The sequence below is a fragment of the Syzygium oleosum genome, unplaced genomic scaffold (assembly GCF_021117445.2).
Source record: "Syzygium oleosum isolate NSW1041296 unplaced genomic scaffold, Sole_v2.1 Sole_v2.59, whole genome shotgun sequence".
Taxonomy (NCBI): Eukaryota; Viridiplantae; Streptophyta; class Magnoliopsida; order Myrtales; family Myrtaceae; genus Syzygium; species Syzygium oleosum.
The window spans coordinates 767,096-791,319 of NW_026607543.1; the positions used below are offsets into that span (position 1 = coordinate 767,096).

At 41.8% G+C, this 24,224-nt stretch overlaps 3 protein-coding genes across 6 annotated transcripts in view; 2 read left to right on the forward strand and 1 right to left on the reverse strand.

Moving 5' to 3' along the window:
• The window catches only part of LOC115690427 (sugar transport protein 14), a 38,613-nt gene extending 28,209 nt beyond the window's left edge, over window positions 1-10,404 (reverse strand). Inside the window, exons 1-4 of one of the 2 annotated variants that reach the window (XM_056307760.1) lie at window positions 10,061-10,404; window positions 8,787-9,109; window positions 8,005-8,634; window positions 7,849-7,892 (exon numbers count right to left, since the gene is read on the reverse strand). In XM_056307760.1, coding sequence (XP_056163735.1) covers window positions 7,849-7,892; window positions 8,005-8,634; window positions 8,787-9,109; window positions 10,061-10,202 — 1,139 coding nt within the window. In that variant the 5' untranslated portion in view covers window positions 10,203-10,404. Of the gene's footprint in view, window positions 1-7,219; window positions 7,893-8,004; window positions 8,635-8,786; window positions 9,110-10,060 lie in introns of those variants that run through there. The other variant, XM_030616760.2, reaches the window with a different exon arrangement.
• Window positions 10,405-15,308: 4,904 nt separating this feature from the next.
• LOC115690428 (ninja-family protein mc410) lies at window positions 15,309-18,896 on the forward strand. 3 transcript variants are annotated; one of them, XM_056307763.1, is made up of 3 exons: window positions 15,309-15,455; window positions 16,521-17,552; window positions 18,136-18,896. In XM_056307763.1, the coding sequence occupies exons 2-3, from the start codon at window positions 16,622-16,624 to the stop codon at window positions 18,591-18,593; spliced, it is 1,389 nt and encodes a 462-aa protein (XP_056163738.1). In that variant the 5' UTR covers window positions 15,309-15,455; window positions 16,521-16,621; the 3' UTR covers window positions 18,594-18,896. The 3 variants fall into 3 exon arrangements, with proteins under 3 accessions (XP_056163738.1, XP_030472622.1, XP_030472621.1); XM_030616762.2 differs by having other exon boundaries at window positions 15,310-15,455; window positions 16,521-17,573; XM_030616761.2 differs by having other exon boundaries at window positions 15,319-15,447; window positions 16,521-17,573.
• Window positions 18,897-21,685: 2,789 nt separating this feature from the next.
• LOC115690431 (E3 ubiquitin-protein ligase ATL42) lies at window positions 21,686-23,770 on the forward strand. The gene has a single exon (XM_030616767.2). It carries the CDS (start codon window positions 22,227-22,229, stop codon window positions 23,514-23,516), a length of 1,290 nt encoding a protein of 429 aa, XP_030472627.2. The 5' UTR covers window positions 21,686-22,226; the 3' UTR covers window positions 23,517-23,770.
• Window positions 23,771-24,224: the final 454 nt, after the last annotated feature.

Sequence of the window (24,224 nt, forward strand, 5' to 3'; positions counted from 1 at the left end):
GCATACTGAATCCGGCCTCTAAAATCGGCATATCAAGTGACATAATGAACCGAAAACGAGCATTTAAATAGACGGATCGCATCAGACGTCGTCCTCAGTGTAGTTTCGGAGGCGGAATGACTGCAAGTGCTCCCTGCGCTTTGAAATAATATCTTCGCGATTCATTATATGATGTACTCATCCTCTCGGTCGAAACATTGCGAAGGGTGGGATGAAGACAGCTCCTGTCTTGTGTTTTTTCTCACGTACAATGTTCCAATTTGTTACATCGAAGAAAAGACATATGATTGGACAAGTCCATTTCGCGGGGCCTCTACTTTCATTCTCACGCCAGAACGGCACACAATGTCGAAATGAAGTGTAGAACATAATAAAAACATCAAAAGAAGAAGAAGAAAAAGATGATGATATCCGAAATTCCTCCATTCGAAGGTTGTTTTCATGTTCTTCTGAGCATCTAAAGATTCGAAGTGAAGGGAAGATCTCGAGAGAGGGGCTCGCCCCGGCGGACGATTTTACCGGGCGAGTACCGGTTTAGCGAAATTGTTTCCAATCCATGCAAGAACTCCACGGCGTAACGCCAGGTCGGTACATCCGACATGAGCTGTCGGACAGCGATTTTTTCGCAATGGACGATTTAGCTTCGTTTCGAGCCCACGTCCTGCTTCGCCATACGAATGGCTGGTGTTATGGGACACAACATTGGGTCTCTCTCCAATTATGAAATTTGGCCTGCAAATAATTGGGGAATTGCTTGTTTCTTTCCTGAGAAATCCCGGCACGACGTGGGAAGGAGGGCGAATTGATGTAGTCTTGTTGGGGAAGTGGGGGCGAGCCGTGACGAGGATCTTTTGTATCGTTCGGGGTGTGGAATTATTTGGGGGTAACATAAAGTTAGGAGGGTTGCTCCAATGACAAAGGCTACTTCTGTTTTGCATGGCTAGGCGATCCTATAGGAATTAAAAAGGTTTGGTGAACTGCACGGATGGTCCCTGAACTTTGATCCGACACGCAATGTCGTCCGTGAACTTTTTAATTTGTTTTATGCGGTCTCTGAACTTTCCGTACATGTTCAATTTAGCTTCTGAACTTATATGAAAATGTCCGATGTTATCTTTCCATTAATTCAAGTTAACGGAATTTGTTGATTTGGCCTTGATTCTGGTAAGTTTGAACAGTGGAAAATAAAATAACGTTTCGCATGAGTTATCTACGTAAGATATTTGACTCAAATCAAGATATATCAAGATTGAACGAATTAAAAAAATTAAAGGGATTATTATATCCTGATTTAAGTTGAACATCTTACATAGATATCATACATATAACGTTATTCTTTTGTCTACTGTTCAAACTTACCGGATTGCAGGCTAAATTAACAATTTCCGTTAACTTGGATTAATGAAAAGACAATACTAGACATTTTCGTATAATTTAGGGATTAAATTCAACATATACCAAAAGTTCATGGACCATATTGAATAAATTAAAATTTCAGGGACGACATTGTACGTTGGGTCAAAGTTCAAAGGATTACATTGAACAAATTAAAAGTTTAAAGACGGCATTGTATATTGAGCCAATGTTCAAGGACCATTTGCGTTATTTTCCCTCGAAGTTTTGATAATGGAATTACAACTGTATACAAACAACTGCTCACGTAATTAAGCATCCAAAGATGGTTAACTATAGCTAATATATGTACGAAGGCCCGGTCGATTTCTTCTTTAAATGATTCTAATCCCATTAGTTGTTTTCATTTCGTGACTGCTTGTGTACCATTTTGTTTTATGATCAAGAACCTTATGGGGGAGAAAGCCCTAAGTTTTGCTTCTTTAATAAATTTCCATTTTCATTGTATTGATAGTTTCAAGTGAGGCTTTAGCTTGAAAAGAGCATATCTAAGTGTGTAGCCATATTGAGAGCTTGTTCTCAATCTCTGTATACCTACCAACTCTTTCCCTTCCAAGGACGGGACTTTGGCATTGGATAACCCCGGCTTTATTCCAACTTGCATCTGGCGGTGACGGGGTTTGCTCAAAATGAGTTGTAGTCATGTCTCATCGAGCATTCCGATCACGGGTCTGGAATTTCTATAGTGATGTCTAGGGCGGTCGCAAACACCGGCATGAAGATAACTACAGTGAGTTCAATCTGTGCACTTCTTGCCTGAGCCATACTGTCTATCTAAGCGGCGAATTCCACGAGTTCTATCTAGTTTTAAACACTTTCTCATGTTAGATACAAACGTACTAAAGGTGCATTCTCAGATTTTGCGAGTCGGGCTCAAAGACGGATACGTGGTCGTGATTTATTAGGTCTGCCCAAAAGATAGGAGTGAGCAAAAGCTCTTCAAACCCGTTAATCCGAACCGAATTGAACCATTTTTATTGACAGTTTGGTCCGAGTCGAGAGCGGTTCGCAAACAGAACCCAACCGTTTCTTGGGATTTGGTTTGATTTCAATCTTACTAAAAGTAAACGAAATTGACAATAAGGAAAGCTAGAATGACATGTAAACAGGCTTGATACGATCATATTTGACGTGATTTCACGAAAGCCCACGATTACAATTCAGATTTAACAAGGCTTAACGCTTAAGTTGGTAAAAACAAAGCTTGAGTTCACGTACTTTTCGCAATCCGACTCTGAATTCCGAAGATGGTGACGTGTTTCATCTGGCCAATCAGAAGATGATAATATTGAAGTAACAAAAAAAAAAGGAACATTTAATTCTTGACAATGTGAATTCTCTCTATATGCTCCTAGAAATGTTTAAACATTATTATGAATTAACTTAAAATATAGATACACACAAAATACTTGTAAATTATTGTCCTCGACATACCAATACAATTTATCATATGAGAATCGAGAAATGTAGGGTATGCTGGCCCGTCGGCTCGAACATTATGATTCGTAAAAGATTGCACAAAATCTTGCATGATAAATAACTTTTGTCTTGCATGTACATTTGATTCTCTCATAATCGATATTCTTCTTATGGCATAGGGACACGAGCGCAGACGCTTGGTTGCCCAAAGGCTCATGGAGTGCTCTACAAGCCTTACAAAACCGGCCGAGTCCAAGCCTTTGATCTATGCAAATGGCCTCTCGACCCAAAATAGTTTGCATGCAGTTGGTGAAATTTCAAATGGCAACATCCAGTTCCTGAATTGGGAAATCCCATTCTCAGGGAAAAGTACCAAAAAAATCCTAAACATATTGCATTAATATCAATACAATCCTAAACATTTTCGCAATGGTACCAATTTAGTCCATCCGGCCAATTTAGGCCGGAAAATCGCTAATGTGGACGCCGACGGTCCGACGTGGCACGGCTGGCGTTGACGTGAACAAAATTTATAATTTTTAATAGTTTTTTTTTTTATTTTTTTGATGTTTTTTTCTTTTTCTATACGTTGTTAGCCGACGAGGTTGTCAGCCACAGGCTGGTCTGAGCAAGGGCCCGATGACCTCACCCAAATCTAGATGAGGGCCGAAACCCTCTCCTGTTAGCCAGTGAGGGCTGCGACGCCCTCGCCCAGATCTAGGCGAGGGCATTACGACCCTCACCCGCCACGAGTGAGGGCCGTCACGCCTTTGTCGGCCACAGGTGAGGGCATGAAGGCCCTCGCTCGTGGTGGGCGGGGGCATGACGCCCTTGCCTGTTGTCGACGAGGGCGCGAAGGCCTTCACTTGGATCTGGGCGAGGGCACAGAGGGGCCCTCGCCTGTGGCCGATGACCTCGCCAGCCAAAAGTGTACAGAAAAAGAAAAAAAAAAAGAGAAAAGAAAAAGAGGAAAATATTTAAAAAAAAACTCTGAAAAATTATTTAAAAAATTATAAATTTTTTCCACGTCAGCGTCATCCGTGCTACCTAAGACCGCCGGTGCCCACATCAGCGATTTTCGGCCTAAATTGATCGAATGGACTGAATTTGTACCAATACGAAAAGGTTTAGGATTAAATTGGTCCAATTGAAAACATTAAGACTGAATTGGTACAAATACAATAAGTTTACGGTTGTTTTAAAACTTTTTCTCCCATTTTTCTTATAATCAATTATATTCGGCGTTACCTTTTTCCTTGAAATCCACGATTAGGCCAACTTCATGGGGGGTCACTCCTATGGTCCCCATGAGGCACCGTGTCCCCCCCGTGCTTTTCCCCACATGTTCGAAAAGCGAGAAAATCACAACCTTTTCCAGGTGAAAAGATCACGAAAGCACGGAGCCTCACGAGGACCATACGATCACCCCCATTTCATGACCCCACTTAAGATAGAGGAGTGTTGGCGATTTGATATGGAGGAGCATTCTTCTCTTCATGTACGCGCTAAAAAGGTTCAATCAAGCGGGAGTCGCGCACCGTATGGGCGGCCACACGATTTGGGGCTACCGTGTCGATTGCACCGGATCTTGGTCGGGCCATGATATGTACGTGTGATGCCCATGATCTCGTAGCCTCTTCGCCACTTTCCCGGGCCGGGCGTACGCTACGTGCCGTTCGATCGGGTGGGTCCCATTTGTCCGACTTGACCGTTGAGAGAGTAGGGATGAGCACGGTTCCAATCCGGTTCGTGCTGGTGGACGCCAGATCGAACGGAGCCGAACTGATGTCGGTCGGAGGGAGATGAAATCAAAATGGACTGCATTGGCGTTTGGATCGACCCGAAGTGAATTAGGTTTCTTTTCTGGAAACAGTGCGTTTCTAATTTTCTGATGATTTTCTATTTTAGGCTCCGTTCGTTTCGTGGAAAAAGTTACGTTTATGGAAAATGTTTTCCCGCAAGTCATTTTCCTGAAAAATGACACAATTTTTCGGTGTTCGGCTGAAATCTAAAAAAGTCTTGGAAATATTTTTCGTTGTTTGGTATGAAAAATATTTTCCTCATTGCAATACTTTTAATAATTTTTATTTATTAAAAATATTTTTCTTTTTCTTTTTCTTTTTCTTCTTTTCCTTCTTCTTCTTCTCGGGCAGGTCGCTGGCCACGGCGGCGGCCGGCAACTGGCCACAGGTGAGCTCGAGCCTTGCCACAGGCCAGCGAGGCTCGAGCTTGCCAGATTTCGGCGAGGCCCAAGTTTGCTAGATTCCGGCGAGGTCGAGCTCGCCTAGGGCCAATCGGGCAAGCTGGGCGAGGCTCGAGGTCGAGGGCCAATCGTGCGAGCTGGCCGAGGCTCAAGGTCGCCAGAGCCTCACCGACGTCTGGCGATCTCAAGCGAGGCAAGGTGAGGCGAGCCTCGCCCAGCTCGTCGGATCTAGTGAGGCCCAAGCTCGCCCGACCGGCCTTGGGCGAGCTCAGCCGCACCGGCCTGTGGCGAGGCTCAAGCTGGCCGGTCGCCAGCCGCCGCCGTGACTGACGACCGGTTGAGGAAGAAGAAGAAGAAGGAAAAAAAAAAAGATAAAGAAAATAGTGAAAATAAATGGTGAAAGAAGGCTTCCGGGAAATTGTTTTCCTCATTTTCCTCAAAAGTGAAGAAGTTTTATCCATAGGAAGGAAAATGTTTTCCGTGAAAAGTTATTTTCCATGAACCGAATACCAGAAAATCCGAAAAACGTTTTCCCGGAAGTTATTTTCTGTGAAATGAACGGAGCTTTAGAATATTAAAACTTGTCATTGAACTGTAAGAACAAGTACTTCAAATTGGTGCTGAACGGATTGAAAAATAGTGAAGGTTAAAAGAAAGAATCGGGAAGAGTTTAGACCAGTCACGGATGAAATTTTGATTGATCTAAAAGATTTTCAGCAATCACCAGAATGAAAAAGAATTATTGAACAAACTTTTGGAGGAAGTTGACCCAAGTTAATAAAGTTCACAAACAATAATGCATTTTAAGGGCAAAACTTTTGTAATCACGACACGCGCGATATTTTGTATTCACTAACCGATCCAATTTAAACATTTATTGTGAGATATAAAGTGCATTGCGTCCAATACACCGTCGTTCCGAAAGAGTCTTTAACATTTCAAAATTGACAAAACTGATATATATATTTCGAAAAACCTGAGATCCATATTGGCCCGATCAGTGGTCTAAATATGATGAAAGAGCCCATGCATCTCATAGCTCTTTTGAGAACTTTGAACTTGATAAAATTCGAACCCCATTTAAGACCGCCTTTCTTCTTACGTGTATACCACGTGATCTACTGAATTCACGTGATATAAGCCGAAGCCTCAGGGATTTATGGATACAAGAACATTCAGTCAGATTCATGGCTCGTGGTCGGTGTGTCACATGCATGCTCTCTCCTCCATGAGATGCCGTACAGCTGAGGGAGATCAGATTCCACCATGTCTCAGTCAAGAAGCTGCTCAAAGCAAAGGTGGCTTAAGCCTATGATGATTCAGGAAATATCACAATCCCTCATGCTAGAGCAAATGGCCCTATGCTAAGAGACAGACAAGAACTTTTTGGCATGTCCAATTCTGAGATAGCCCATGATATCATCTTGAACTGTAGGATTCAAATCTTTCTTTTCCCTCCTTTCAGACCTCCAAGAGGGCAGTGAAACACACACAGGTCTGCTAGTGCTCGCCGGGAAAACTAGAACCCGTGGGGCTCGTGCGAGTCGTCCCATCTCGGCACATCGAGCGAGGTCACGGAATTGCAGTTGCAAAGAGTCAAGCCCTCCACTTCTTGGTCGCCGTAAACAGTCCCTCGTGCTATCGATTGAGCCGCTACCCAATTTATCAATCAGTTCTGAAAGTCTAGTTCAAGGAATACTGTATTCTACCTAGTTCCGCTTACTTCTGATCCCACTTTAGAGTCTGTGCCGGCTGATGCGCCTGCTATGAGAATGTTACTTTTGCGCACACACATTTAGCTAGTCTTGCAGAAACCAGCGAAGTGATTATTCCACAGCTCCAACCAAACCAGACCGGCCATCAGACGAGCGAGTTTTGCGCCTTCCAGGTTCAAAGAGTGCATAGTTGAAGCATCATGCAAATACTTCAGAAGAAGAATAGATTTTGTCTGCCTATTTTACAGAAGCTCGCCATAGTAGGGAATTTCTACAGCTTTCGTCCACGTTATACCCGACTGAAAGGACTAATTATTTTTCAGAAAATTTCAGAAATTTCGCCGGCCATCGGCCAGTCCCTCATATATTGGAACCTTCATTGGGATGAATCAAATATATGAGCTGATGCTTCTTAACTTCAGCAGTCCTGCCATTCTGCCATCAATTCATCCTTGAACGGGCAACAAAATAACTCAAGAGTTTGAACTTGCCAATTAATTTTTCGACGAGCCATGTGAACATAGTTTCTTCCAATATGAATGATAACAATACACTATCCAGGAAGACTATGAAAAGCTTAAGTATAAAATCATGAAAAATTAGAAGTACCGAGAACCCTCTACCACATCAAACCTTATTACGAAACTATAGAATATAGACAAGAGGACTAGACAATTTTCTTTGAAATATACCAAATTGATGGTGCTTTATTTTCCAACTCCAGTGACGTGCTCATCATTGACGTAATTCTTCCAGAACCAATGACTCTTCCACAGAAGGTAGACCTCCTCTATTGGGACTTGCTTTGTCTCCGGCAAGAGGAAGAAGATAAAGCAGCTCATGATCACGATCAATGCCGCAAACAGCAAGAAAATCCCGTACTTGAGGTGGCAGAGCGAGGCGAGGAAGCACTGGGCGATCAACGCCGTGAATAAGAGGTTAACACACACAACCACACTCTGGCCTGCCGACCTCGTCTCGAGGGGAAAGAGCTCGCTTGGCACGAGCCACCCCAGCGGTCCCCACGACCTCCCATAGGCCAGCACAAAAAGGCAGATGATGACCACGAGGAAGACTCCGATCCCCTTGGCCAGCACCACTCCTTGTCCAAATTTCAGCGCCAAGGTTATAGCCACGGCGACCTGACAGTGGAAAATGTCTCTGATTCATCAATCAGAAATAACAAAGAACGAACCAGAAAAATCTAAAGCCTTGTTTGGGTAGTTCAATAGTTGCTGCTAAGTACTAACTCACCAAGTAACATATCATTTCGGTGCCAGCTTCTAGGAAGAAAGCCCTCCTGCCAAACTTATCGACAAAGGCCATCGAGATCAGTGCAGCAAGGACCAATGCCGAGCTGGTCAGCACGGACGAGTACAGAGAAGCCCCCGAGCCAAACCCCAGGCTTTGGAAGATCACAGGAGCGTAGAAGAGGATGGAGTTCATGCCGGTGAGCTGCTGGAAGGCGGGGATCCCAAGGGCCCCAATCACCAACTGGGGCCGATTCTTGCGCTTCAGGAGGTTCCTGAACGGATGCTTGATGGCCTGTGCAGCCTCGCTTGCCTCGATGAGGTCCTCAAACTCCGCGTCCACATTCTTGGTGCCACGCACTTTTTCCAACACCTTCCTCCCCTCGTCCACCCGGCCTTGCTCAACAAGGCTGTTTGGAGTCTCGGGGAGGAACAGGCCGCCAACGAACATGAGCACCGCGGGGACCGTCGCAAGGCCAAGAGACAGTCTCCAACCCCAAGGATGAATCTTCTCAGTCCCATAATTTATCAGGTTCGCTATCAATATCCCCAGGCACGTCGTTAGTTGGAACAACTGGTTCACTGCCCCTCGGATCTTTGCTGGTGCCATTTCCGAGAGATATAGAGGGACGGCCTGCAACAATTGGTATCGAAAATGCCGAGTGAAGCATTGCAATCTTAGAGCACAAATGGTTCGAGGACACAGTACAAGTCAAATTGTCATGACAATGTTATGTTTTCACAAGCAAACAAAACTCATTAAGCTAGCTCTTTTAGTTTGCTTACTTGATTTCCAAATCCAATGCCGACGCCGAGCAATATGCGACCGAAGATCAGCATCCATATGTTAACAGCAGCTGCGTTGAGGACCGCTCCAAAGAAGAAACTGATCGATCCCACGATGATACTACCTCTTCTGCCTTTACTTCTGGTCACGTGCGATGCGGCGAAGGTCGAGACTAGGCCCGCAAAGTAGAGAGAAGAAGTGAATAGCGTCAGGATCTGGTTGTCGTACTTGCAGTAATCAGTCTCGTGCAGATGCTTTTGCTTCCTCCGGTACACTTTTGGGAAGAACTCCTTCAGGAAATCGTCCATGGAGGTCACTCCACCTGAAACCAATGCAAGTATTAAGATCTTCGTCGTCTATTTTTAAAGAACTCAGATTGAAGAAGAAGGGATTATCTTCTTTCTGGCGCCACAGTACTTGTGTGGAACTTGCACAAATATACCAGAAACCATCTCCATCTGCTAATTTCAAGATTGTTCGTTTCACGATAAATTTAAAGGTTCCTAAATTCATTCTGTTTCGGATAGGAGGAATTCAGAAAAATGAACTGCATATGTCACAGAATCCAGAATAATAACAAAGACACGACTAAGAACAACACTGGCTAACATGAAGACCGGTTAAATTAGAACTTTGAGAAATCTGCCCGCTTCTCTGCATTTTTGCAACTACTGTTGGGACAAAAAGCAACCCTTTTGCATCACCATTTCAATGAAAATTCTGCATTTATCTTCCACAAAGCATCGTTTTGCTAATAAATACATCTAATTCTACTTAGCACAGCATTCTGAGTGACGTTACAGAGATGCCCGGAAAAATTATCGCGAAAAAGTGTATCTGGTGACCCCATCAGTTGTTTCTGCATCATGAAATCGCTCTACTTGTATGATGACAAAAACTTTTGTCTACCGATCTCATTACAAACATTTTGCCTATCCAGCGTTAAATCTTGCAACTCTATATGAAGATGGGAAAGGAGGAGGACCAACAAACCAGTAATGAGTAGATTCCTTCACCACCAACAAGTACTGATCTCTTCTCAATGGTAACAAGATATGTTGATGATCAACAAATCTTGAAAATAACAATAACACCGACACAAGAACCGCTCACATCTGATTAGCCGAGAAATTTAACAAAAACCAAAGGTCCACAAAAGAAAACTATCTCCCCAGATTGGATAACATGCTTCTGAATCACAGAACATCACAGCAGATAATTTCAAAAGTCAAGCAAAAAGGCGAAACAAAAGGGGAAGAAAAAGAGAACTCACCCGAAACACCCAGATCATACCCGAAAAGAGATCCTCCAAGAGCTGCAATGATGCAAGCAAATACGAAATACCCAGTGATCCTGTACTCATAAAGATGAGCCCTCTTCAATTGCCCTGCTTCCACAAATCCTCCACCCGCCATTTTTGCACGCTCTCTCTATCTCTCTCTCTCTCTCTCTATCTCTCAATTACAACATGTCACTGCACTGCACTGCACTGCACTTTTGGATCCTCTTTTGGGCAGGCCTCTCAGTCAGTCCCCGACACATGCGCTGAAGAGTTTGCAGAGAAGACCGCGAGGTTATGGCGGAATCCAAGGCCTCGTCAGGGTCAACGAAGTGATATCGCTCCAAGAAATTTAAATTTATAATCAGGTGGGACAAAAATAACAAGGGAAAAACGAGAGGGATAAGGACAGTGACGTGTATAAAATACCCAGCTGCTTTTTTGAAAGATAAAAAAAAAATGTTTCCTAATTCATTTAACTTATAATAATTATATATTATATGTTTTGATTGACGCAACTGTGGTCAAAGAGGGACTCACTCGCTGGTTTAACTTGCTTCTTATCCGATTGGTCTTTACTTTTTTAGGGTAAGAATATAAATACAGATGTATTTTGAAATCAAGAAAAGGGCAAAAAAAAAAAGAAGCGAATTTATTAAATTCTGGATAATGGCCAATGACCTAATCGTCATCCGATGGGATCTGGAAGGAAATATGGGGGGGATTGGGTTGGAGATTTGGTTTTTGCTTTGCTTCCTATTTTGGGGATCGAGCTTATCGCTTCCTCAAAATCTGGTAATTTGAATCTGGACCACAGAAAACGATGATAATAATGGTAATCGCCACGATAAATACTTGGGTTCGGAATTACATTTTTTTTTTGTTTTTTGCTAAAAAGAGTTCGGAATTAACATGGTAGAAGCGCCGGGGGCACATTCGTCCGGGTTCATCTAATCTAAATCACGACAGTAAATATCGTCCGTTTTTTATTTATTTCGCTGAAATATGTTGAGATAAAGCCGCCGCTGATTGATTGACTTGGATGTATGTTGATGCGATTCTTTTGGAGCGGCTATGCACATTTCTTCTAAATTGATGATCCATTTATGAGGATTTGTAAACTTATCGTGTTATGATCAAGTTGTCTGACTACAATGGTACGGGAGTTTCGAGGGCAATCTAAAATCTTTTTTTTTTCTCTATCGACGACTTCCCATAAGAGCTGTGTTTTATAATAAATCATGTTGAACGTAATTTTTTTTCTCTATAATTTCATTAAAATGCTTAATTATATTAAACAACACATAGTGCGGTTTGACCGACACCTCAATCTCGTGGGTTAAACATTAGTTTATGAGATTGAAAAATCAAAGGGGGGGGGGCCCACTGGGGGTGTTCTGAAGTCACTGATCTCTGCCCGTCCGTCTTCTCGGAAATATAAAATTATCATGACAGATATAGCAAGACAAAGAAGTCCATCGTCACCATTAATAGTCAAATATGGATTTGAGAAGGGGCTTGGGTTGGGGAAGAGAGAAAAAAACAAATAATTGGGAAATTTCAAATTAGGATCTAAAGTAGGACCTTTTTCTCAAAAGAACACGTAGAATTAACTTTATCTTATATAAGGCATTGAAGTGGCCAACTTAGTCTCTAATAAGACCTCTTGCTCACTGGCGGGCCAAATCTTTGCCGGCAGCGAGCTTGTGTGTCTCAGGTGCATAAATGCACGAAAGGTGCACGTGATGTGCATGGGCTCGATGGTTTGCAAAGTTTGGTCGACGTATGAGCTCGAGGCCTTATTTGAGATTAAATTGGCAACTTTAAGGTTTTGTTTGAAAATAAGTTTCACTTTGGACCCTCCCTTGATAAAATGACCCCACTTCACGGCCTTCTTTGAAATTTCCCCAAAAAAGAATGCATTAAATTAAGGCTCCTCCTTTTTCCATTCTAATTTTGGCTTCCGATATCTCTACCATCTTAAATTGACCACATTATTCCTTATGGGCCACATTGTTGATTTAAGATTATTTTTTTTTTCTTCTTTTTGCTTGGTTTCAATTTTACTAAAACAAAAAACAAAATTACGCATGCCCCTCTCAAGCAAGAGGTAAAAAATGGGGCTTACTCTTGTAATCGCCACGATAAATATTTGGATCAAAGTTACATGGTAAAAGTATGGGATGTAGGACGTCCGGGTTCATCCAATCTAAATCTTGATAATAAATATTGTCCTTTCTTTATTTATTTCGTTCAATGAAATATGTTAAGATAAATTCACCGGCCGTCATTGATTAATTGACTTGGGTATACTTAATATGATTCTTTTGGAGCAATTATGCACATTGCTTCTAAATTAATCATCGAATCATGAAGTTATAAACTTATCGGGTTGTGATTAGGTTGCCTGACGATGATACGGGAGTTTCGAGGGGCATCTAAATTATTTTTTTTTTTGCTGTTGACGACTTTGATTGAGAGGTGTGTTTATAATAAATCACGGTGAACATTTTTCTTTCGTATAATTTCTTTAAAATATTTATTTATATTAAACTAACGTTAAGCGGTTTTGACCGGCACCTCAATCTTAGGTGGTGAACATTGGATTATTAGATTAGAAAAATCAAAAGGGGGGGCCCACCGGGGGTTTCCTGAAAGGCACTTATCCCTGTCGTCTACGTTGAAGCTATAATAAATTCTCATGACAGATATAGCAAGAAAAAGGAATCTATTGTCACCATTATTAATCGAATATGGGTTTGAATAGGGGAAAAAGATTAGGAAAAAAAGAAGAAAGAATGCATTCAACTAATCAACCCATTTTTTAAATAATTTATGGTTAATTAATTTCTCGTTACCTGTTTCGGAGGAAAATATAGAACTTCAATCCTTAGATTTAAGGGGAACGGAAAATTGGCTGGAAAGTGTGTTTTTGATAGGCACGATGGCCGACTCAAAGGATTCGATTATCGTTAATTTATTGAGATGGACCTGATAAGACTAAGGAGGTTTTTCTTTTGTTCTTTTCAAGATGGGGACAGACTTGGACTGATGGCTTAGCTTACTTGGTTTGGATTGGCTACATCGATATAGTCACGTGAGGTTCTGTAAGCTCAACCTTATATTCCGTTGGGCCAATAAATTTTCACGAGCCAATTCTAGCTAGTTTAGGCGAGTACATCGATCAAGTCTGGTTTAGAGGAAGAAGAATCCTCAGGTGAAATTATAGAATTTACTCTTTTTGCGATCACGGCTTGCAATTGAAAACTAAAATGGCCGATGATGCATCAAGATCTCATGTATCTTAAGTCAATTACTTGTGGGGATCTCAATCCGCGACAAAATTGCTTACTGTTTTTTGGAGGAAAAAAGGTAATAAAAATCTCTTCCAATAATAAATAATTAATCAAAGATTGAGCATAGAGAAACTTAATTTCACAGAGAAATTTTTACGAATTTCTACCGACGGAAAATCACACGATTTGCGATTCCAAAACCGGAAGAACTGAACTTGAATCCGGACCCTATTACCCGATTCGCGTACGGTTTGTCCTTTCTCTGTCCGAATCCGCATTTCCTTTACCCATCCATGGGCCGAACCAACGCATGGAGCCCGACCCAGAATAGTTGGTGGGTTACAAATAAATATTTTTGGGCTTTTACTAATTTTTCATGGTCAAATTACTCCGTTATCTATGATATTACGCAAATCATCATTAGCCTATTCGACATTATCTTATCCTACAGATAAAATTTAGACGGTCAAATGCAGCCTTAAACTTAATATTGCACGAATATCAACCTAATACAACTCATTTTAGTTTTGCAATTATAAAGACCATAAGCTAAAGTACACACAAAATTATCGTAATATATGGGATTAATACCACGAAAAATCTCAAATTGGTACACTTAAAATAATTTTACCATAAACTAATTTTTTTGATCACCAAAAACTCCAAACTGGTATACTTGTGACAAATTTATTCTCAGTTTGTTTCCGTTAAATTTTACTATCAAATTGCTTTGTTAAATAACACGCGACAGTTAACTGATGTACTAGTTTTATGTTTTACACTCCATTTGTCACGTACGTACCAGTTTATGATTTTTTGTGGTATTAATTCAATTTAACAGAAACTAACGGAGGGTAAATTTATCACAAATGTACCAGTTTGAGGTTTTTTGTGGTCAAAAAATTAGTTTGGGTAAATTTGTCACAAGCGTACCAATTTGGGGTTTTTTGTGGTAAAAAAAATAGATTGGGATAAAATTATCACTGGTGTACCAGTTTGGAGTTTTTCATGGTATTAACCCTAATATATGGGGTTAATAACAACAAACCCCAAATCGATACGTTCGTACCACATTTAACTCAAACTAATTTTTTATGTACAAAAACTCTCGAACCGGTACACCTTTGCCATGTTTACCGATGACGCATTTCACCACAAATGAAAGGGGCTATGCTCAAAACAAGAACTTAGCAGATGCAGGTATTCAGTCCCATCGCGGTGCCTCTCATTGGCCTTACTCTGTCGGGACTGACGTTTAGCATCAAGCGAAACCCTTATTTCAAATATAAGGCCTTCTAGCCTTAGATTCTGATGCACAAGATCCTTATCAAAGCGAGTGTAGAGCGTACTACCGTGATAATGTGTTATCTTACAACTTTAAGATCTCTAATATTAGATAGAAATTTGTAGAGAAAAAGGGATATTAGCTTTGCATGGTTTGTAATAGAGTGGGCTAAGACTAGCCTCCGACAATAAAATTATTTGCTTGTGTGCTTATAAATTACTACATCCGTACCACATTTAACCTAAACCGATGCACCATTGCCACATTTAACCCAGTTAGTATCGAAGGACCGAGATTTGCCTTTGTTAAAGAATGTCGAGGGACTACGTTATTACATTTTGCAATTGCCGAGGTGCTCGTGGTGATCTCCTCCTCGGTCCGATCAAACGAAAGACCACGCCAAACATTTAGGAAGGAATGAATCAAGGGTAAGCTCCAAACGTTGGGCCAAAATCCACGGACGACATCGAACGTTAGGCCAAAGTTCGGGACCACCGACATCAATTTTTCTCGCTTTTCATATTAATTGGGAACGTTTTTTTCCCTCAAGAGCAGAAAATGATCTTTCATGAAAAACACATGGTGAAAATTGAACGAGAGATGGAGAGAGAGAGAGAAAAAAAAAAATTGCAGAAGAAAAGCAAGCGAGGAGGGTGGGTTTCCAGCCATTCTTTCTACTGCAGTTCCACAACCAGACTTCTCCTCTCTCCTCTCTTCTCTCTCTCTCTCTCTCTCTGAATCGCACCAGGTTGGCCCCTAGGGTTCGGATTCGGACTCGCGTCTTCCCCTCCGATTTCGAGGTATCGATGTATCTTCCCCTCCATCTCTTCTCCTACATCAACGTCTGAATCTCTCCCGCGATTTGCTTAGGTTAATGGGGTTGGGGAAGAAAGGGGGGGTGCGGGGGAAAAAAGATCGTTTTTTTTTTCTGGTGCTCTGAGCTTGATCGAGACGAGCTCGATCGATGCATGTCGCGCCGTCCGGTGTTTTGGGGCCGCGCATTGTTGTCCCGCGACCCTCTTCCCTGTTGGGTCTCCGCTGTTGTGGCGGGATTCGTGGCGCCTGGGTTCGAAGCGATCGCGGAGGGGGAGGGGGAGGGGGGGATCCTCTCGGATGCAGCGCGTTTTGTGTTGCCCCGGGGAGGAGTTTGTGGAAACGGCTGGCGACTTGTGGGCATGTTGCCCGGGTTCAGCGTATGGTGACGTGCTTGTGGTATTGAATTTTGATGGGGACGGTTTGGTTGGAGTGCAAGCATTTCTATTCTTGTATTGGAATGATTGGGTTGTTGCTCTTCTTTGCTCTGACGCTGTAGATATTTCCTTTCCTGGCGATGAAAAGCTTCGCATCTGTCTTGGATTACTTAAGCTGTGAGAATAGCCTGGGAGTTGGGATCGGGGAAGGTCGAGCTGATTTTGTTCCTGGTTTATGTAGGGTTTGGAGTGTTGTTTGTTTGTAGAACGTGCTCTTTTAGCTTACTGGAACATGGGTTTGGTTCAATGTGTAAGGGTAAGAAACAAGTCACTGTCGGTGAGTCAGCTTCTTGTCGCACCCGTTTCGGCAGGAAAACCGTGACTAGGATCATGATATCTATGGCTCAAAGCATGTCAGTCTCGCTCAAATTCTTACCATTGATCTATTCAATAATAGAAATGCATGTTGTGAGTGCATGTATGCATGTACGGGCTTGCATATGCTTATGTGTGTATATCCTCATGCGGGTGCATGAGTTCTTGATCTCTACTCATCAAAAGAGTTCTTGCTTCTAGCTTCGACCCATCTGTTTTGGTGCATGTACTTCTCTGGATTCAGTGTCCTTTTCTTTTCACCCTTCTTGTCTTTCATATCTTGATTGTGGATAGATGATCTTGTTCAGGCCCCAATTAGTGAATGCTGCGTCATGATGTCGGGATAACAAAGAATAACTGAAGGATTCTGATCCCCATTGCCCTAGAAAAGCACTTCCTCCCTGATAAGATGGAGGACGAGAATGGCCTTGACCTTGGTTTGGGTCTCTCCTGTGGTGGATCTGCTGGCAAGCTTAAGGGCAAAAGTGGTACTGGTACCTCGGATTCGACGGCAGAAGATGATAGGGGGAGCAGAATAGTTGGTGACTTTAAAGATTTTCTACATGGTGGTTCACAAAAGCAGGACTCTGGAGCTGGATCTCAAAGTGATTCAGCAAAACCTCCAGAAAACTTCTTCAGTGATCTTTCAAAGGCATCCAGTGATGCAGATGCTTCTGTGAATTTGAGTGGAAAAGGACCATGGGTTGCTGGGATCTACAGGCCCTCTGAAACGAATGGAGAAAACCAGACAGAGACGAGCAATAAAAGGAGAATGCCTTTTGATGAGATAAATTATCCAAATAAGCATGGCAGAGAAGTTGGTTATGGCAATGTGCATGACAAGCCTAAAAGTTCGTATGTCTCCATAGCAACAGAAGATGGTTCAGCTGCTGATAATGAAGATGTGGCAGATTCAGAAGTTGAGGGTTCAACCTCAAGATTGGCCCAACACCATGATGACAGCTCTAAACGGTTCAATCCAGAGCTTGCTAAAGAAGCTCATGGGTTCTCTGATTGTAGGACTGCGGAATTGCAAAACCAGAAGAGATTTCATGCTCCATCAGAAAATGAGTTCAAACTGAACCCAGGTTATGGCGTTCCATTCTCTATCCAACCGATGAACATGGTAAATGGGTCCCACTCAGTCACTCCAAGGGACTCTAACTCTACAGCTGCACCAGGCACACCTGGTTATCCACCTGCCGGAGTTATACAGTCTGTGACTCCAGCTAATTTGCCAATGATGTTTGGGTACCCACCAGTTCAACTTCCGACAATGGATAAGGATCACCCATGGGGGTTGGTTCCTCATGCTCAACAGCTGCATTCTTCATACACAGGCAAAGTTCCACCTAACTTAGGTAAATTTAATGCTAGGTCAGAGTATTTCAAGGTGACAATATTGTGTTGTTTTCTCTATGGAACATTGCTTTGAGAATACATGTCCCTATTCAAAATTGGCGTCTTTGTACCTCATAATCATGACACGTATTCCTGTGATTAGGATCGCTAGTCTAGAATGTTTAATGACCTGTGTAGCCTTTGTGGTAGGATTACTTACCATTTCACTTAAGATTTAGAAATATTTCGGCTGTTTTGTTGCTGCTTAAGCGCTAATATAAAAGGACTTACTTGATGAGTTATTGCTACGCAAATAGTTGAACTGTTCATAGTTGTTATGAGCATCTGACCATAACTCAAGATTGAGACCTTAGCATCTCAGGCTTTGACCTTTTGTAACCTGTACACTGGTGCTTTATTGAAAGGATAGCATATGATATTGATGATGGGTTCTGTGACTATCTGTCTTCATTATGCGTAATATCTAACATGGAAGGTTTTCCCATTCTCTGCTTCTCGTGATTCATGTCTACCTGTATATATAGGTCAGCATATCATAATGTATCTCTGCAATTATTGCAGCCTCCAATCAAGTGGTTTCTCGCACTTCACCTGAGGTTGCCCAATATGGTGGGAGGATGCCCGAACTAGTCAAAGGTGAGGAGAAACAGCACAGGTCCGAAGAAGGTTCCTCTACTCGGACCGAAGAAGATGCGAAGGGAACAGCTGAAGTCTTTTCCATCGACTTCCCTGCCATCAAGCCGGGTATTGCTGCGGATGTGAAATTTGGTGGATGTGGTTCCTATCCGAATCTCCCTTGGGTTTCTACTACTGGACCTGCCCCAAATGGCAGGACCATTTCAGGTGTTCCTTACAGATTCAGTGCGAACCAAATCAAGATCGTTTGTGCTTGTCATGGTTCTCACATGTCCCCTGAAGAGTTTGTCCAGCATGCAGCAGAGGAGCCTGCTAATCCAGATGGTGGTGCCGGTTTGTCAACATTCCCAAACAACAATCCTGCTGCCTCTGCTCAGAGCTGAAGCTGTACCAGAGAGCCCCCTGTTGGCTGATATCTCTGGCCTCTAATCAAGGAAACGGGATGTGGCTTTGTATATTAGTGAGATTCCCTCACTTCCTCGCTAATTTACCTCTTTGGCGATGTACTTTTTAGCCTACTTCATTAATTTCTGCAGTAACCTGCTTCCCTAGTTTCTGTATGTAATAATGTTCTGGAATCTAGAATCGTGTTCTTGTTAAATAGTAATATTTTATAGTTTGGATTCCGCATTATGTATTTTGAATTGATTTCATCTATCGAAAGATCTGTTAACTCTGACTTGATATCATAATGCTAGAATGGGGTTGAAGAACTCTTTTTTCAGGCCACAGAGTTGAATCTCAATGTTGGCGCTGCAACTGGCTGCTTTCTGTATTCGCATACAACAGCTGCTTCATATGCTTGAGGCTTGAGCAAAACCAAATTTACTTGGCTTCTTGAATATGTAGAGGTTTGGAGCTGCTCCTCCATTTACTTTATTAAGTATTGTGTACCAAAAGCATATGTAGGGATGAAGATAGCTCTTATCAGTGAGTGTTCCCCTATTGACCAAGTTTTGGGTACCTAGAGTTTGAAGGCATTGTTAGTCGTCAGAATTGATTTTCTAACAGCTAATGATTATAGTTCTAGTAGTGAGTGTTCCACGATATGCAGGGATGATTATAGTTCTTGTAGGAATTGATTTGCTAACAGTTAATGATAGAGGATCCATTGGACCAAATCGTTAAGATGTAATCGTAAGATTGATTGCAATCTTTCTACTGTCAACTAAGCAGAAAAGGATTTGAAAACTTGATCTCAGTTACTGCCTACTGGTGAAGGTGTTAAGGCAAATGAGAAAACTTGTCGGATGGCAAGACATTAGCTGACAGCAATTGGAGATTTCAGTTATGGACGGTTGCCACTTATAATTTGACTCTTTCTTGGCGATGTAGATGGACAAATATTAATCCTAGAATCCGAAATATCGAGAATGATATTACAACTACACTTTGACAGGTAGTTGAAACTGATTCACAAAATTGGTATATCAAGCGATGCGGTAAACTCTTACAAATCACAGACATTGATTATGATCTACTTTTTGCTTATTTTATTGTTGCAAATTTTGTAAGCGAATTCGTGATTATTCTAATTTTATCTGACCCGAAAACATAATACAAAAATAGATCCTGCCCTTTAAGTCTCAGCATGTACAAAAGATATTCGTGTTCAGCACGCATGAATGATCTGTCATGCTTGAATCACGTTGCCTCGACGACCTTTCCTCTGTTATCCTTCCTTCATTCATTGCTCATGTGCGTCCTGAGAAACTATCGCCGCATGTTTGTGTTTGTGTTTATTCCTCACTGGTTGTTCTTTTTAATAGTCCGGTGCAGTACATGATTAGACCAATGATTAAGACAAGTAGACATATTTGTTTGTTTTGTTTTTTCTTTAATTGGTCCTTGTATGGTACGCACGAACGATCTAGAATAAAGTATGGAGCCATCTGGTAAAGTTGTAGTCATTATTGATGGTAAAAAGTGCTACTGAAAGGATGAAACAATATGATAATTTAAATGTACATGTAAGATAGGCATAACAACACATTTTTTATCTATTATTTTCTAATAATCACGCTAATGGTTGTGTAATTTACATGTTAAACAACCCTCTTATCATCAGTTAAATGGCATCGTGTTTTGGCGGTGATCATGATTATTGATATACATACCATTATAAACTACATTAATGCCCAAAAATCATTTATTCTCTGCTCGAGTTTCTCTAATTTTATTAACTAAGGATGTCTTGTGTGCCAACGACACTAGAAGATAAAAGGGCTAAAGTTCGATTTCATAAATAGACATAGAAATACGGCCAAAGTAATAAACAGAAAAATAAGGGTTGCCCAGAATAAAGCATCATCTTTTCGAAATATCCAACGCAAATCGTAATTTTTCATGACAGCCAAGCATCGAGAATAGTAAAACCGAGCAATTGGACAAGGGTACCGTATTGGAGGAACATTCCTAATATGAATATGAGATGCATGCGTACTCAATGCATCTACCCCGAACTAATCAACTTGATGGGTCGCACATGAATTTCACAAAATTAGAGAGATCGGATCCAGTCGCCGGATTCACATCGATACCATACCCCCCAATTCTGTTTCCTGTTCTTTGAGGCAACATGTCCGTCAACCAAGATACTCCAATCTGACATTACCTGTTTGATACTTCCTTCAGATTCCTCAACACCTTAAAAAAACAGCAATTCTGAACAAGGTGGGCATAGCATGTCAGGATGAATTCTAACCACATAAGCTGTTGCACACAAAAACTAAATAAAAACATGTGGGACGAAGAATCTTCAATCTCAAATGTCATAACATAACTTTCAAGTTGCTGATTTTTTTTTTCTCTCTCTGATGAAGATAGATCAACACGGGTTTAAGGAAATCGATCGAATATACAACACGCGGATACCGATATGGTAACGAGAATGCGGCCTCATTAGCTTAATTTAGCTTCCTTGACTTGAATTGCTTATTTTAGTAGACTTCAAATGTCAGCTGTTTGAATTGCTTGTTGCTTGTTCAATTTTGATAATTAGCATCAACGACAACTAAGGTAGACTAAGGTTGGCGTTTGTTTTGGGTCTCTGTTGTCTTGCCTGGATGGGGATGATGGCCTATGCAGTGATCTCATCCTGCTTGAACCCCCAAAGGGTGGACTTCTTCAAATTGTTTACCTCTTGCTGGATTACTCATGCACACCCAACATTGACTTTTATTATTTGCATCATTTACAATTTTCTTTTTTGGATAGATAGAAAAGGAAGACGATTTCTTCTCCCTTTTCGTTTCATAAGACTAAAAGAAGAAATTTTGCAATGCCTCTAAACCAATCGTTTAGTCAATCACAAAGTAAGTCGATTAGGTGTCCAAGCCTTTTTATGGGCATTGATCGGAGAATACATGTGCGTCGAATTAATCAAATAGATCCTTTTATCGGTTTTGAAAACGTGTCGAGCAAGGGAATATCCTAACTCAGAGGACGAAGTCGCTTTCTGATCGTCATTTCGTGTTGTGTTAAAGGGGTGGTTGATGATCGGAGCTTAATTTATTGGATCAAGAGCAAACCAAGATTAAAAGAACGGTAAAAATGCATTAGGACTTGGAACAGTTGCCACTCAGGTGAATGACCTTATCAAGTTGGTGTCTAAATGGCTCTTTTCACATTGAGGATAAATTTCATATGGTTATTATTCTGTATCAGTTGTTTCTAAATTTTGATACTATCTCGCATTGTTATTGACTAAATTGTTTTTATAAACAAGTCTCACCATCTCTACATCACTACATAGATTTCCAACTTTAAAAAGCTTCCTTTGGAGAATAAATTAGTTCGACGAGTATGGACAGACGTGAACAGCCTGAGAACAAACGAGGAAATCTCATGAACCAGAGAAGGATTCTCCATTTAGACGTGGACCAACTTCTTTTTAAGGCCAAGCCAAACAAACCCCATTACAGTCCAAAAAATCAGAACCTCTAGGAAGGTTTCCACGCATATAGAGTTTCGAGTTTTCGACATTTGAGGCCGAAGTGTTAGCTCTCGATCCTCACATGAGTCGGGCCCGCGTCTATGCCTTGATCTTCTGTTCGGTTTTTTTCCATGTTGAAGCGCAAATTTCGCCTAGCCAGAGCCAGGGAGAGATAACCTCGCAGGATGACTCGAATTTCCAGCCGAGCCTCGGTGCTGTCATGGGAATACTCTCCCTGATGTTCTTTCTTGCTTGCATCCTTCTCATCTTTACGAAGCTTTGTCTTTCCCGTCCATCAGCTATCCATGGTGACCCGGAAGCTCGTCTTGGGCTCACGAGGTCGAGATCACAGTTATCAGGTATTGACAAGGCAGTGATCGAGTCGCTCCCTTTCTTCAGGTTTTCCTCACTCAAGGGATCAAAAGAAGGGCTTGAGTGCGCAGTGTGCCTCTCCAAGTTCGAGGACATCGAGATCCTCCGGCTGCTGCCTCAATGCAAGCACGCCTTCCACATCGAGTGCATCGACCGCTGGCTCGAGAGCCACTCCAGCTGCCCCCTCTGCAGGCACAGGCTGAGCGTGGAGGATCCAGCGTTCTTCACCTACTCAAGTAGCATGAGGCTGTGGAACCAATCGAGCAGACACGAGGACTCGAATCCGGAGCTGCTCTTTGTCCAGAGGGAGGAGGAAAATCGCGGGTCCTCCAGGTTCGGCATCGGGAGTAGCTTAAGGAGGATGTTCAAGGCCGACAGAGAAGACGAGGTCTCAATCCGAGACGAGGCCAGAAATGCTGATCAGGATCGAGGAGTGGACCTGCACAAGTTCAATCACAGGATTCTGGTGTCTGACGTGTTCTTCAAGAACAGGTGGAGCAATGTGAGCTCTTCAGACCTGATGTTCCTGAATTCAGAAATGCTGAGCTCTGTGTCAAGCAAAAAGTTCTCTTCCCTGGAGGCCAGTCCTGGCCAGTCCAAAACAAGCAGAGCCAATACAGAGGGCCAAATTGGGAAGATCAAGGAAGAGATGGAGCTGAAGAGACTGTTTGAGAGCAAGCTCAGCCCCAAGAGCTTGACTGGTGCGGTCCCGACCGCGGGCCTCCCTCCTCCGACGGCGACGCGCGGATCGAAGTATCTGGTGCCGGACGAGAAGAGATCGATGTCCGAGATCACGGGGGTGTCGAGGCTCGGAAGCTTGAGCATGAAGAACAGGTACCAAGAGGCTTCCTCACATGAAAATGGAGGGTCAAAGGAGGAGAGAATGAGGAGGCTGTGGCTGCCAATTGCCAGAAGAACAGCTCAGTGGTTTGCTAACAGGGAGAGGAGATCTCAAGACTCGCAGAATCAGAACCCAAGACAGACACCAGAAGATGTATAGGCAGAGGCTCTTTTGCTTTCTGTTTTTCTTCTGTTTTGGGACACATCTCATGAATATCTCAGAGAAGGAAGTAGGCCCAGAATTGCTGTCTTTTTTCCTTTTTTTTTTCTTCTTTTTTTGGGACACATTTGATGAATATCTCAGAGAAAGAAGTAGGCCCAGAATTCATTGAAACTTATGTGTCTGTGTAACATAGATTTGGTCTGATAACAGAGAGCACACTGTCAATGTTCCCTATTTTTGAGTTCTCTTTATATCCTTCATTGTTCCTCTTTTGCAGTTATACGCAGAAGTAAAACACCCAAAATTCTAATGTTTCGTATTTTAAAAAAATTGAAAATTTTCCGATTAGGCTCCGTTTATTTCGCGAATAAATGAATGATTTGGAAAATATTTTCTTAAAAATAATAGCTCGATAATAATTCGTATTGCTTAAAATAATCGGTCAACTGTAAATAATAATTTACGTCTAAATATTTTCACGGATGATAAAAATATTTTTCATTTATTTTTTTATCTATAAGCAATACAAATAATCATTTTTAAGAAAATATTATTTAAATTATTTATTTTTCGTTTATTTCAAATATTGGTAGATTTAACACCACAAGATGTGTAGGCTTCTTTTTTTTTTTTTTTTTCTATTTATCTTTTGGCAGTTTGTACATTTGACTTTTGCATTACTAGTGATTTTCTGTGTCTTTCTTT